General features: G+C 36.5%; 1 protein-coding gene across 1 annotated transcript in view; it reads right to left on the bottom strand.

Annotated features, from left to right (window-relative positions):
- USP34 (ubiquitin specific peptidase 34) overlaps nt 1-12,611 on the bottom strand; it is a 141,479-nt gene that overhangs the window by 79,644 nt on the left and 49,224 nt on the right. The window contains exons 9-13 of the mRNA XM_069787621.1: nt 4,031-4,112; nt 3,848-3,940; nt 1,472-1,597; nt 936-1,065; nt 282-317 (exon numbers count right to left, since the gene is read on the bottom strand). Coding sequence (XP_069643722.1) covers nt 282-317; nt 936-1,065; nt 1,472-1,597; nt 3,848-3,940; nt 4,031-4,112 — 467 coding nt within the window. The remainder of the gene's footprint in view (nt 1-281; nt 318-935; nt 1,066-1,471; nt 1,598-3,847; nt 3,941-4,030; nt 4,113-12,611) is intronic.

Genomic DNA, 12,611 nt, shown 5'->3' with positions numbered 1-12,611 from the left:
CTAAAAATTCTTTTTAGAACACTTTAGAGCATTTTACTACAAAATGTGTATTCTGATGTCTCTTCTTGCCAGTGTATAGCAGAGCTATATGAATTTCACAGATTCTACATGAAATATGAATTTCACAGATTCTACATGAAATATAATTTTCATCTCACTTGTCATAAAAACATAATTTCAAAATTTTACTAGTTCTTCTTCCATTCAGATTCGATAGCTGTAGAAAAACACTGTAGTATCAAATGTATCAGATTGTGGTGTACTTCTAAAACTATACTTACAAGGTGAAGGGGCTGCTCTTCTGAGCTCCTCTTCTTCTGAAGGAAAAAAGCAGGATGGAAAAATAAGTGACTAAAAATCTTTTTGTCAGCATATAGTTGTCCATGATTCATAAAAATCAGCAGTAGGAAAAGAAAGGGAAGCTACAGTAAAATGGCTTGGCAGCACCTTTACTAATGACTGTGGGGAAATACACAGTCAAGTCAAAAAAAAAAAAAAAAAACAAAAACACCAAAAACCAAAAGCAGAAATAGTACATAATATCAAAAGCTAGGTAAAAATTAGATAAGCTTTTGTAAGATTTTATGTAGCTATGTAAGTTACAGATGTTCAGCAGAACAAGAATAGTTAACTGATGAGTTATGGACCATCCTCTGAATTTAAAAAAAAAAAAAAAAAAAGAAAGAAAAAGAAAAATACATACTACTTTAGATATACAAACAGAATTGATTGGAAATAGAAAGCTTTCCAAATGTGATCACAAAGTTTTAATGCTTTCATCTTTATCCTCAACTTCTGCTTGAAAAATATGCCAGTAAGACACTTTTTAAAAATACTCCCAAGTAAAAGGTCTATACATCCTTTTTGTCCAAAGTCAACAAGGAGACTATGAAAATTAAAAATTTAACTACTAGATCTATTGGAAAACCACATACCTTTTTTGTTTCCCATGGGTAGATTGGTACTCAGTAAAGATGCAAAAGAGCTTTGTTTTGACAGCTGAGCCTTAGCTGCTAGTGCATTATTCCACAGTGCTTTTATAAGCATTGATGCCAAATACAAGGTCTATAAACAAAACCAAGTAACAGTGCCATTAAGAAGCAGTAGGTTTTGTATGCAAAGATCCACTGTTAATCCTTCTATATGCCAATACTACAGTTTACCAAAATAAACGAATGCACAAAATAATGTTGTGTGAAACACTTTTTAACTTCAGACATGATGTTACAATCTTCTCAGTGGTTATCCAGTCTTCAAAAATCTCTGAAAAAGATTATAATTCAAAAGCCAGAAAAGGCCTACTTGAAGAAACAGGGCAACTTTACTTACATAGTTTCCTCTCTTATGCATTAGTGAATATTACTTTTACATGCATTCCTTTAGAAAGACAAAGACAAATCCGTAACACTTATTTAATATACTAACATAATTTCTTTTCTGGTTACAGTGCTTTTGTTTGCCTTGTCTTTACCTGTTCAGTGTGAGCACTTGGATGAAGAGTTGAGACTAGGTTAAGAAGATGTCTAAGTGGCACAGGGTCCAAGTTTTTGATCAAAGAAGGAAACAAGTCATGTATGTAACGACTGCAGTGCTTTAGCTACAAAGTACAAACAAACAGAGAAGATAACAGGAACAGCAAAATAAACCTCTAAAAAAAAATTCAAAGTGATAAAATTGCAGCAATTAAAGAACATCTTTGCAGAAATTCTCAGGAAGCACTTGTCCAATAACTCCAAACTACACCAGACTTGCAATTTTGACTAAATTTCATTTTTATATTGCAAAGCACATAAGGTTTAGTGAAATCAAATATAACAATATCTTCCTTAGTTCCAGTTCTAAGAGATTTGGTGAAAAGAAGAACTGGAATTTTATTTTGTATTTTAACTTAAATATAACTTCTTAAATATTAGTGTATATGCTAAACCCTGAGGGAAATAATATTTGCAATGATTACCTTACTAGCAGTGGTAAATACAAATAAAGACATTACAGGCTAACATGAGACTGAGAGAACAGACAGTTCAGTGTGGAGATTATTTATAATTCTTTTGTCTTTCCAGTAATGGATGTCAAAAAATATGACAATGTGTTTAGCTAACTACTCTATTTACACATTGAAGTGACAGTGCTCCTAGATATTTCCTCTTAGGTTAAATGCTGCTTTTTGTAGTCACTCAAAGGGTTTCATGATGTTTGTAAGGAAGCTGATAGTCAAAAAATAAAATAATGGTTACAGGAAGCTTCTAGAAAAAACATTCTTAATGTTGGTTACCATATATGCACCTCAAAAAGGGTTTTTTCATTCTTTATTTATTTTATTTTCCCTTCCTAGCATAAAAAAATATCCGTGACAGCAGTTTATGGGGTACAGGCAATCTTTCACAGGATTCAAACTGGAATGAAATTATGTGAGTTCGATACAAGGATGCATTTAAACTTCTTGAGATACCCGCTTCAACTCAGAGAAGATAAATTTTTGTCAAAAAGTTAGTTTACAAAGTGGAAAATACATTCTTTAAGGCTTTCTATTTTTTTTTTTGTCTAAAAGTGTCAGCCTTTTAAATAACATTAGAAGTTTAAACCTTTTATAGGAAGTAATCAGGACATAATTCTGATATCAAACGTATTTTGAAAATATCAGTATGTCAAAATGAACATGTGAACTGTAAAAGAATTATCGCATTTGGGTAGTTACGTGAAGTTCTTAAAATAGTATAAAAGAGAAAAAAATCAGAGGTCTAACACTAGTGTGAGTTACTATGTGTGTGAAAACATCAAGGAAAGTAAAATATTGCTTTAAAAATGTAAATGAAATAAGTAATTATTAATTGCTCTGATACAGAAAATTGTTGGAGCCTATTAGAGTGAATGCTGTTATAACGAGGATTTATTAACATACCAGCTGCATGTTATAATGACAGTGGACTACAGAGGTTTCAGAATGAGTATACAGTAGTATTTGATTGAAACAAATTACACAGTAATACTGATCACATTAAAAAAAAAACCACCTTCAAATTCTAACTTGTATAAAAGTATGCTCCCTATACCTGTTCAAAAAGATCAATTTTATTTCTCTGACCTTCATTTTGAGTGTATTTTTCAGAAAAATTGACACTGAAACCCTGAGGGTTTTTCCTGAGTTTTGTTGTTGTTGTTTGTTTGTTTGGGGTTTTTCTGGGTTTTTTTGGTTTGGTTTTTTTTTTTTTTTTTTTAATAATAAAGGCAGAATGAAACCATGGAAAAACAGTTTCCACAACAGAGAGTCAAAATGTCTACTGTATTCAAATCCCCTAAATAAAAAATTTCACAACCTAAAATAAAAAGCATAGTAATCCATTAAAGTAGCAAACACATATCCTTCTGAAGTAAAAAAGCCTATCAGAGTTTCCAGGTTTACCAAGCAAAAAATAAAATCTCAGTGCCTTCTATAGATTTTAACCTCAGCACTGTAGTACAGCTCTAAACTTCACTGCCACAATTTTCACCTGATTGTTCCCACCAGGAGTAACAGAAATGGAAGCTACAATACATGGGAGCAAGGCAATTTAGCACAATAGTAAAAATATTACATCTACCCTACAATCTTCATACCCGTTCTTAGTGAAAACATTATGTCTTTGCTATACAACTTCATTTTTTTCTTGTATAAAAGTAGCCCAGGTGAATTCTTGCATCTAGCAGTAATTGTGGCAGTTACTTAACTTAAAACTTTAGTCGGCAAAACACTCAGAGAGACAAGAAAAAGTAATAAACTCAGCTTTACAAACATAAAACAAAAGCAACTTGCCATTTTCTGGTTTTTTTTTAATCACTCCTGCAATTATAAAAATTTTATGTATACCTGTGCTGCAGCCCAAATACAGTCTATGTGTTGAGTACTAAGTCTCCCTTCAGCTGCAAGAAAATTCAGAATCACTTGGCACTGTTTGATGATCTGCAAAGTGAGAACATATTGAGGAAAGATTTACTAGAACAAGAAGTTACTCCTCCATGTTTATACTAAAAATAATAATTTTATACAAACCTCAATATGTAAATTTGGTCCAAAAATGTGCTCAACTACATTGTTGCTGATAAGCCAGTCTGCAAGCTCTTTTGCAATTGACCTAGAGATGAAAAAAGAGTGGAAACATATGTAAAATTAAACTGCCTACAATATATACACTGTGCTCTTCTGTAGCACAGCATGTCTTTCAAATTAACATCTGTAATTGTAGTAAGCATATGAAAACTTTTTTAAACACAAAGCATACTCAACATTCATTCATTCAGGTAAGAAGCAAACAATTTCTGTATTTTTTTCTTTAGCTGGAAGACTAATGCAAAATATCAACATTTCCCACTCACCCCTCTGGATCATTAGCAAACACGTAACCAACAACTCCACCATTTTATTAGTTAATAGAGCTCAACAGACCACCTGCAGACCACTTTCAAAGACCTCACAGGTAAGTTTTGATAAACACTGCTATTTAACCCAAGTTTATAATGAAATTCCAGAACTACTGAGTTCACAAATGCAGCTAAAGGTGGGAGTGACAGAAAATTTTTTTTAAAGAAAACCAGTTAAATTTTTTTAGATTCTCTTGCATAAATAGCAAGTCATATAGCTTTAAAAAGCTACGTTTTCCACAGTCATACTTACACATAGCATACAGGTACTTCAAAATTCTCATTTTGTTTCATCCATAACAATAGGGAGCTTTACCCACTGCCAATCCATAAGCAAACATTTGAACAGAACAGGACAAGGAAACTGAATTTTGCAAAACAAAAGTTGAACTTCCGGAAAGGGCTGCTCTGTCTGTAAACTAGTGTCTAAGCTCCTTTCTATTTCTTCTTTTCAAGCAAACATTTGTTTACCCAGATTTTGGCACCAGAAGCAATTAGAGGACATCACAGTATTTAAAGCACAGCCTGTAGTTTAAATGACCCTGGAATAAAAGCGCTCTGTTTCATGAGGAAAAGAGGATGGGAGGGAGGGGGTGGTCTTAGAGGACCACACGAAGAATTATTTTTACCACTGCTATCTTGTGTCACATTTATGGTCACTGTTAAAATTGCAGGATTGCCAATCTTTATCATCCGCACTAAGAAAACAAGATTCTTTAGGTAGAAAGAGATTGCCTTTGCAGGTTTTCCAAACAGGATTCACTTTTCCGGGCCATGTTGTCAGTTCTTCAATTGTCTTGAATTGCCTGATCCCTATGGATGAACTCAGCATAGTTCCTATTACTCAACAACACACACCATTCCTACACTGTACTCTTCTATTCTAATTCCAGGACATGGGGAATCTAATACATTGTTCAAAAAAAGATAATGTCCCCTAACATTTAAGTAATAATTGGTTTGCAAGGTACAACAGTTTACCAACCGTATCACTTAGCGCTTATTAATAAATTAGTTCTCATACTGTAAAGTCAGCTTGACAGGGTATCTGCTCAAAGAGGGATGAAAAAGATAAGCCAGACCTATTCCATGAAATCAAGATCTACTTAACTTCCTACAGCCTCATTTCAAAACAAAACCAAAACCCAACCACCTCCTGCAACACCCCAAAGATGCCTACCCCAAACCAAATCTTGAAGCATCCACATTACAGACTCATTCAGGGCTTGGATTTCTGTCTAACAAAATCTGAAGTAAGACCTTTTCACATGCAAGCTGTGATTTTGCAGAATTTACAGCTAAAGGAACTTATTCATTTGAATATGTGCTAACAGTCTCCTTTAGCAACAAACACGGCTCTAAAAAATTCTCTTATCCACCTCCCTCCATGCTGACAAGCGAAAGTGGCCATAGTGGCATTGCCCATATAGCTCAAGAAACTATAGCTCCGTTACTTTTTGTCAAACAGCTGGTAGACTCACTATTACAAATTCATCTTTATTCACAGATGCCCAACCCACACTCTGAAAACTGAATGCAGCCTGCAAAAAAGTTCCTTGAACTTACGGCCTATTAACCCCTAGTAGCTCCTTCTTATGGCTTTACACATTGCTTCCCCTTGCTGTGGGGCATAAGTCCTGCTATATGACCAAAATATAAGCAGAAAGCCTCTCAGTTTGCATTTTGCACATATAAAAGGTAGACAGATCTGGTCACATGAGTGCACATACATCCACTAGAGGCAGGAGACTTGAATGGACGCACTTCTGGTTATGAAATGTGAAAAAAATCATTGCATATGGTCCTCCATAAGAGGCAAAAGTCTTAACACCCGAGTCATAAGTCAATGAAGGTAATTTTGTTCCAGGACCACTTAATTTCTCCTTGGATCTGAATTTTTAAAACCTGCAGCTTTCAGAATGAATCCCACATAAATACTGCTAGATTCACAGGTGTTGTTAATATGAAAGGACATACTGCTGAGTGTGTTGGTTTAAACCAAATACTTCTGTTAGTGGCACAATGTCCATTAGACATTGTATCCAGAGTCATATGTTGCATTTTAGCTACTCCAAAGGAAAGAACAAAAACTCTCTTATAGACTGAGTTCCTTTACATTTTATCAAATTAGTATGGCAGTTCTCCATTGCTTATCTGCAACATTTTTCTTTTTAGAAATAAAGGATTATTCTTTTGAATGAATGTCTTTTTTTTAATAGATGTATTCTCAGCAGTAAAAAAACTCTTTATCCTACTGGTGAGCCCAACTGTGATAAAATGACATCTCAGATTTCTGAAGGTAAACATTCATTTGATACAGATTTGTTGAGGATGACCAAAAACAAGAGGATCCTTGTGAAAGGCAGAATGCAGTCTTTGTGTTTCCCAGAGAGAATTGTTCCTCCCAGAAAGTTTTGCTGAGGGCACACCAATCACCAAATATACTGCATTTCAAAATGACAAAGTTATTACCAGCACTAAGTATTTTGTTCTCTGATATACTAAGAAATATATTTATGATAGCAGATTCAAGAATTCAATAAAGAAAGCTAATTTCAGCGTGAATGAAGGATGTCTGACTTATTTCCTGAACACTTCCATTTCAGGAAAGGTTTTTTTCCATCTAGTGGTTTTCCAGCTCCTTGATAAGTTTCCTCACTTTCAAAGAGAGCGAACCTTAACTCAGAAGCTATTCCAGAACTTCATATAAATAAAAATAAACTGCCAGCCTATGAATAAATTAACCTATGATTGAAGTTTGTATATTGTCACTTATCGCATCTTTACTTTAATAATTATCAAAAGCCCTATAGCCTTGAAAATTTCAGATACACTCAAGTTCATAAAAATTCACCAAGTTCTGAGTTGCCCCAATAAGCAGGGCAACCTAGGATAACTTTTTATTAGAAGATTTAAAGTATAATTTTCATATTTTTCAATGTGGTTTAATTTAGATTTCTAGCTATGTTTAAATTTCTTTCATATAGTCTGTATTTTTTTGCAATTTAAAAGTATTTTTTCATAGAGCAATTCGCAAATTATTACATGACTATTACTATACAATACCACAACAATTCAGGCAACTTAGCAAGAACTCAATTTTCTGTAAAAATATGCTCAACTTTTCTTTTAAAAAAAGTTCTTCCAAAGGTTATAGAAAAATTTTCCTCTTTCATACTGAAGGAAACAGTGAGAGTGAAAAACATGCATTATAATCAAAGTACAGATATGCTTTTTCCTCTAACACAAAAGTAGCAGTACAAAGAACTGTTTTACAAATTGGATAGCTAAGTCATACAGACCTTCATAGTAAGAACATACACCTTGGTAGTAACATGTATTAGCTACTTTTCATGGATTTAGTAATTGGGATAGCAAGAGGAAAAGTGATTTAAAGAACATGATACTCTCTACAAGGGTGTGCTGTGGGTGAGGGAGGAGGAAAGAAGAGAATGAAAAAGTAAAGGTAGCAGCTACTCTAGTTTAATTGTCTCTAAATCTTTCTCACACTGGAAATCTACGCAACGTGTTGGGCTATGTGATCTCTAGACTCAATCTATTTCCCCCTAGACTTTTAATTTAAATCTAGTGACCATTCATGTCTGTCAAAAGTAACTGTTTTACTTCCAAGAAATGAAATTCAAGCACTTTTGACATTAGTTTCCTCAGGCATTCCATGAGACTGCAGGGAAGAGTGGAAGCTATGAAGTTTCTGATATAACCTGATGTTTGTGAACTGTACTTAAAAACAGGCGCATATTAGAGCTTGAATTTTGTTCATTATTGTAAAGAAAACTATCCAAAAGGAAACTATGGTTTACGCATTTTCCTGGTAGGTCAAAGAATGCCTCTCTATAAGAGGACTGGGTCAAAGTCCTAAAAACATTTTAATCTAAGGCTGTGGTGCAATACTTGGTAGCCACATGATGACCCAGATCCAGGAACAAATCCCATGGCAAAATACCACCCCCACCCCCCCCCCCCCCCCAGAAAACCTTATTTATCCAACCAGTCAATTCCCAACACAATTCACCATGCAGCTACAAAAACAGACCAGCACAGTACTGGATGAAATACAACAGCATGTCAGCAACATCACTGAAAAATATAAGGTAAAACCTTAAAAGAAAAAAATGTAGAAACATAACAAGCAGCTTGCAAAGGATGAAGAATAACATTTCTTAACAAAGTCACTGAAATAGCATCTACAACATAACAATGGATGGGAAACACTGATCTCAACTATTTAGGATTGGAAATGCAAAGCGGATATAGCAGGCACCTTCCCTACACATACTCAAGCACACGTTTTTGTTTATGAGCACACAATTCCTTATTTAATGCTCCAAAAGCACCACTCTGACATAATCTTGAATATTTATTAAACTACCGCATATGCCACTAGAAACATTAGTGAGCTGAATGAAAAACTCTACTACTATTTTTTTCAGAGAAAATCTGAAAAGAAACCTGGAATGTGAAATAGAGAGAGGGGGAGAGGCGTTTAAATGATGCTGCCATACAGAGTTAACATGAGCTAAGAGAACAGCGGTGAACAGAAAAAGCAATACAAAACTCGCAGTTCAGTATCTCAATAAATAAGGCAAGAGAGCGAAAAGAAAGGAGAAGAAATAGTCCAGATCTTTCTCTTCAGGGGTGAAAGGAACTTTGGACACCTGAAATGACTCTGTAGGAAGCTTTTTAAGTGAGTGTGGTGGGTTGACCCTGGCTGGACGCCAGGTGCCCACCAAAGCTGTTCTATCACTCCCCCCTCCTCAGCTGGACAGGGGAGAGAAAATATAACAAAGAGCTTGTGGGTCAAGATAAGGACAGGAAAGATCACTCACCAATTACCGTCATGTGCAAAACAGACTCAGCTTGGGGAAAATTAACTCAATTTATTACAAATCAACCAGAGTAAGGAAATGAGAAATAAAACCAAATCTCAGAACACCTTCCCTCCACCCCTCCCTTCTTCCCGGGCACAACTTCACTCCCGGATTCTCTAGCAATCCCCCGCAGCAGCGCAGGGGGACAGGGAATGGGGTTTACAGTCAGTTCATCACACGTTATTTTCTACCGCTTCATCCTCCTCAGGGGGAGGGCTCATCACACTCTTCCCCTGCTCCAGCGTGGGGTCCCACCCACGGCAGACAGTCCTCCACGAACTTCTCCAACATGGGCCCTTCCCATGGGCTGCAGTTCTTCACGAGCTGCTCCAGCATGGGTCCTTTCCATGGTGTGCAGTCCTTCAGGAGCACACTGCTCCAGCGTGGGTCCCCCACGGGGTCACGAGTCCTGCCAGTAAACCTGCTCCGTGGGCTCCTCTCTCCACAGATCCGCAGGTCCTGCCAGGAGCCTGCTCCAGCGTGGGGTTCCCACGGGGTCACAGCCTCCTTCGGGAACCCACCTGCTCCGGCGTGGGGTCCTCCTTGGGCTGCAGGTGGATATCCACTCCACCGTAGACTTCCACGGACTGCAGGGGGACAGCCTGCCTCACCATGGTCTTCCCCACGGGCTGCAGGGGAATCTCTGCTCCGGCGCCTGGAGCATCTCCTCCCCCTCATTCTTCACTGACCTTGGTGTCTGCAGGGTTGTTTCTCTTACATGTTCTCACTCCTCTCTCCAGCTGCCATTTTCCGTCTGTCCCAACTTTTTTTTTTTCCCTTCTTAAAAATGTTATCACAGAGGCATTACCACTATCGCTGATTGGGTCAGCCTTGGCCGGCAGTGGGTCCATCTTAGAGCTGGCTGGTATTGGCTCTCTCAAACACAGGGGAAGCTTCCAGCAGCTTCTTACAGAAGCCACCCCTGTAACCCCCCCCACTACCAAAACCTTGCCACACAAAGCCAATACAGTGAGGGTAATCAAGTTTTAAAATGAGGTGGAAGTCACCTCAGCATCAACCTGAATCCTGAAACTGAAATTCTTGGCTGCCTGCCAAGTGAAGAGCAAAACAAAATATCTCTTTACACATGTTATTTCCATAAGTTAACAGTGTCCTCATTCAGGAAAACACACCACTTTTTCCTCTTGTGGTCCAAATAGCACAAAAAAACCTTTCCCTCCCTGAAAGACATGATCATTTTTCACCAAGCAACATCAGCAAAATAGTTTTAGGAATCACTATTCAAAGACTTGAAGACTCTTCTGTTCAGTCTTGTTATTTTTAGCTTCAATAGATTTCATACTATTCCGTACCTTAGATTGCAAAGAATTTGATTCTACCTTAAGAGCCAGGAATAGCTAAATTAAAAATACATCTCTGAGGGATATTATGAAGTTGAGTCACTGAGACATTGCACATATCTGGACAATACGCATACTCAGTCATTGCAAACCCTCGACCCTAGAGAAGACAGTCACGTAACCAAATCTAAAAAGACATGCAGATACCTACAGCTAGAAAACAGATTTCTCTGTCTTAGCTTTCTGCTGCTTTCAAGTGCTAATTGTGACATCCAGTGTTTTCCTAGACAGAAGATGCTTTAGCTTGTCCTACCATGGAAAAATTTGCAACTATGCAGATAAGAGTGGGAAGCTACTGTTGCAAAATATTTGCTAAAAAATCCCAATGGTAATTCCAAACAAAAGGGAAGAGCTAGGACTAACTGACAGCTCTTTTTAAAAAAGAAAAAAAAAAAAAAAAAAAAAAGAAGATACCTCCCGCAAACCCACCTTATCAAGATACAGAAGGAGAAATCCCAAAGGTTGACAGTTCCAAACGCATCTGGAAAAGTCAAAACACATAATGGGGATGACCAGACATAATGTAAAACATCTTCCTTTGATAAATCTGCAGAGGCTACAGAGGTACAAAATAAATCTTAGGCTTCCTTTCTCCACTAAGGAAAGAAAATAGGAATGAAAAGCTTTCCTTTTGCTGCTCATTCAATCACTGCCAACTCCGTATGTGCCTTCTTATCCAAAAATTTCTCAGGAAGAGAGTCTCTAAGGAGAGGGAAGCTTTGTACTGAACAAACTGTGGAAGTCAGGCATTTTCCCCATCCTTCTGCACCAGCCTTTTGTGACTATTTGGCTTGAAGAAATCAGTGATTTCAAAAGATATCTGAAGATGAGCAGCAATACTTGACACTGATTTGTACCAAACTTTTCAGGTAAAACACGAGAATGACTGGAAATCAGATTTAAAAAAAATCACATACTACAAAAGTGGAAAAGATGGTCTTCTGTTGACGCTGCATTCCTTTCAAATGACAGGCTGTTTACAGATGCCCTTGCCAAGAAAGTAATATCCCAAATGAGAATCTGACAATTTCCTTCAGCTTTAAAATAACTCTGATGTTCCTGCATAGTACATCTGCTCTTCTGCAGGCAAATTTGAGCACCCTTCTCTTTCTCCCTTGTTGGTAACTTTCCTTTTTTACATTTGACACAGAAAAATCAAACAGCTTTTTATTAGGTTTTACTGGCAGAATAACTTCTTGTTAATGTTCCTTAATTAGTTATTACTAGTTAAAAACTACTCATCCACAATGTGTTTCAGAAGATAAACCAACCAAGAAACACCTCAGTTTCAGATTTTCAACATGAAAGAAGGAGGAGAAGAAATAGATAAAACCAAGGTTTGGCAGTCCAAGTGTAACAATACACCCTAAACTGGCAGTACAAAATTGAAAATACCCCAGCTAACCAAGCCACCTCATATACTCAACATGTTATGCTCCTGTAGTATTTACTTCTACTGCTACAGAACTAGAGGCTTTGGAAAAAACTCAACACCTCTCCCAAGGCAAAAAAAAAAAGTAAAAATAATAATTATATGCAAGTATATGTTATATTAATATTAAAGTAATAAATGTACAATTACTTTTATTACAATAATGCAAGCACATGAGCTTAATGACAGTACATTCAGGTTTCATCAGATCATACTAAGATATTTGTGTCATACTTGAAGAGGATTCTTTAATTTTTTTCCTCACACTATGTATCAAAATTTACTTTGAAATAAATGGATAGCATGGATTCATGTTCATGTATTGATTTAGTGACAAAGGACAAGAAAAAGTTTATCACAAGAGGTTATTTGTTTTGTATTCTCAAGGTATTTTCACATCTTTATGGAAGCAAAACTGCCCTAGATTCTGATTCTTTATTTTTCAAGTATCAACCTATTACCATAAAATTCACTTCAAATATTGGAGTTATTTACATGAAATCTACAGTATTGTGGTCTTTACTGCTGCCA

This window comes from Haliaeetus albicilla, chromosome 7, assembly GCF_947461875.1.
Source record: "Haliaeetus albicilla chromosome 7, bHalAlb1.1, whole genome shotgun sequence".
NCBI classification, from domain to species: domain Eukaryota; kingdom Metazoa; phylum Chordata; class Aves; order Accipitriformes; family Accipitridae; genus Haliaeetus; species Haliaeetus albicilla.
Note: the sequence above shows the minus strand (reverse complement) of the source record. Positions and strands in the feature narration are given on the sequence as shown.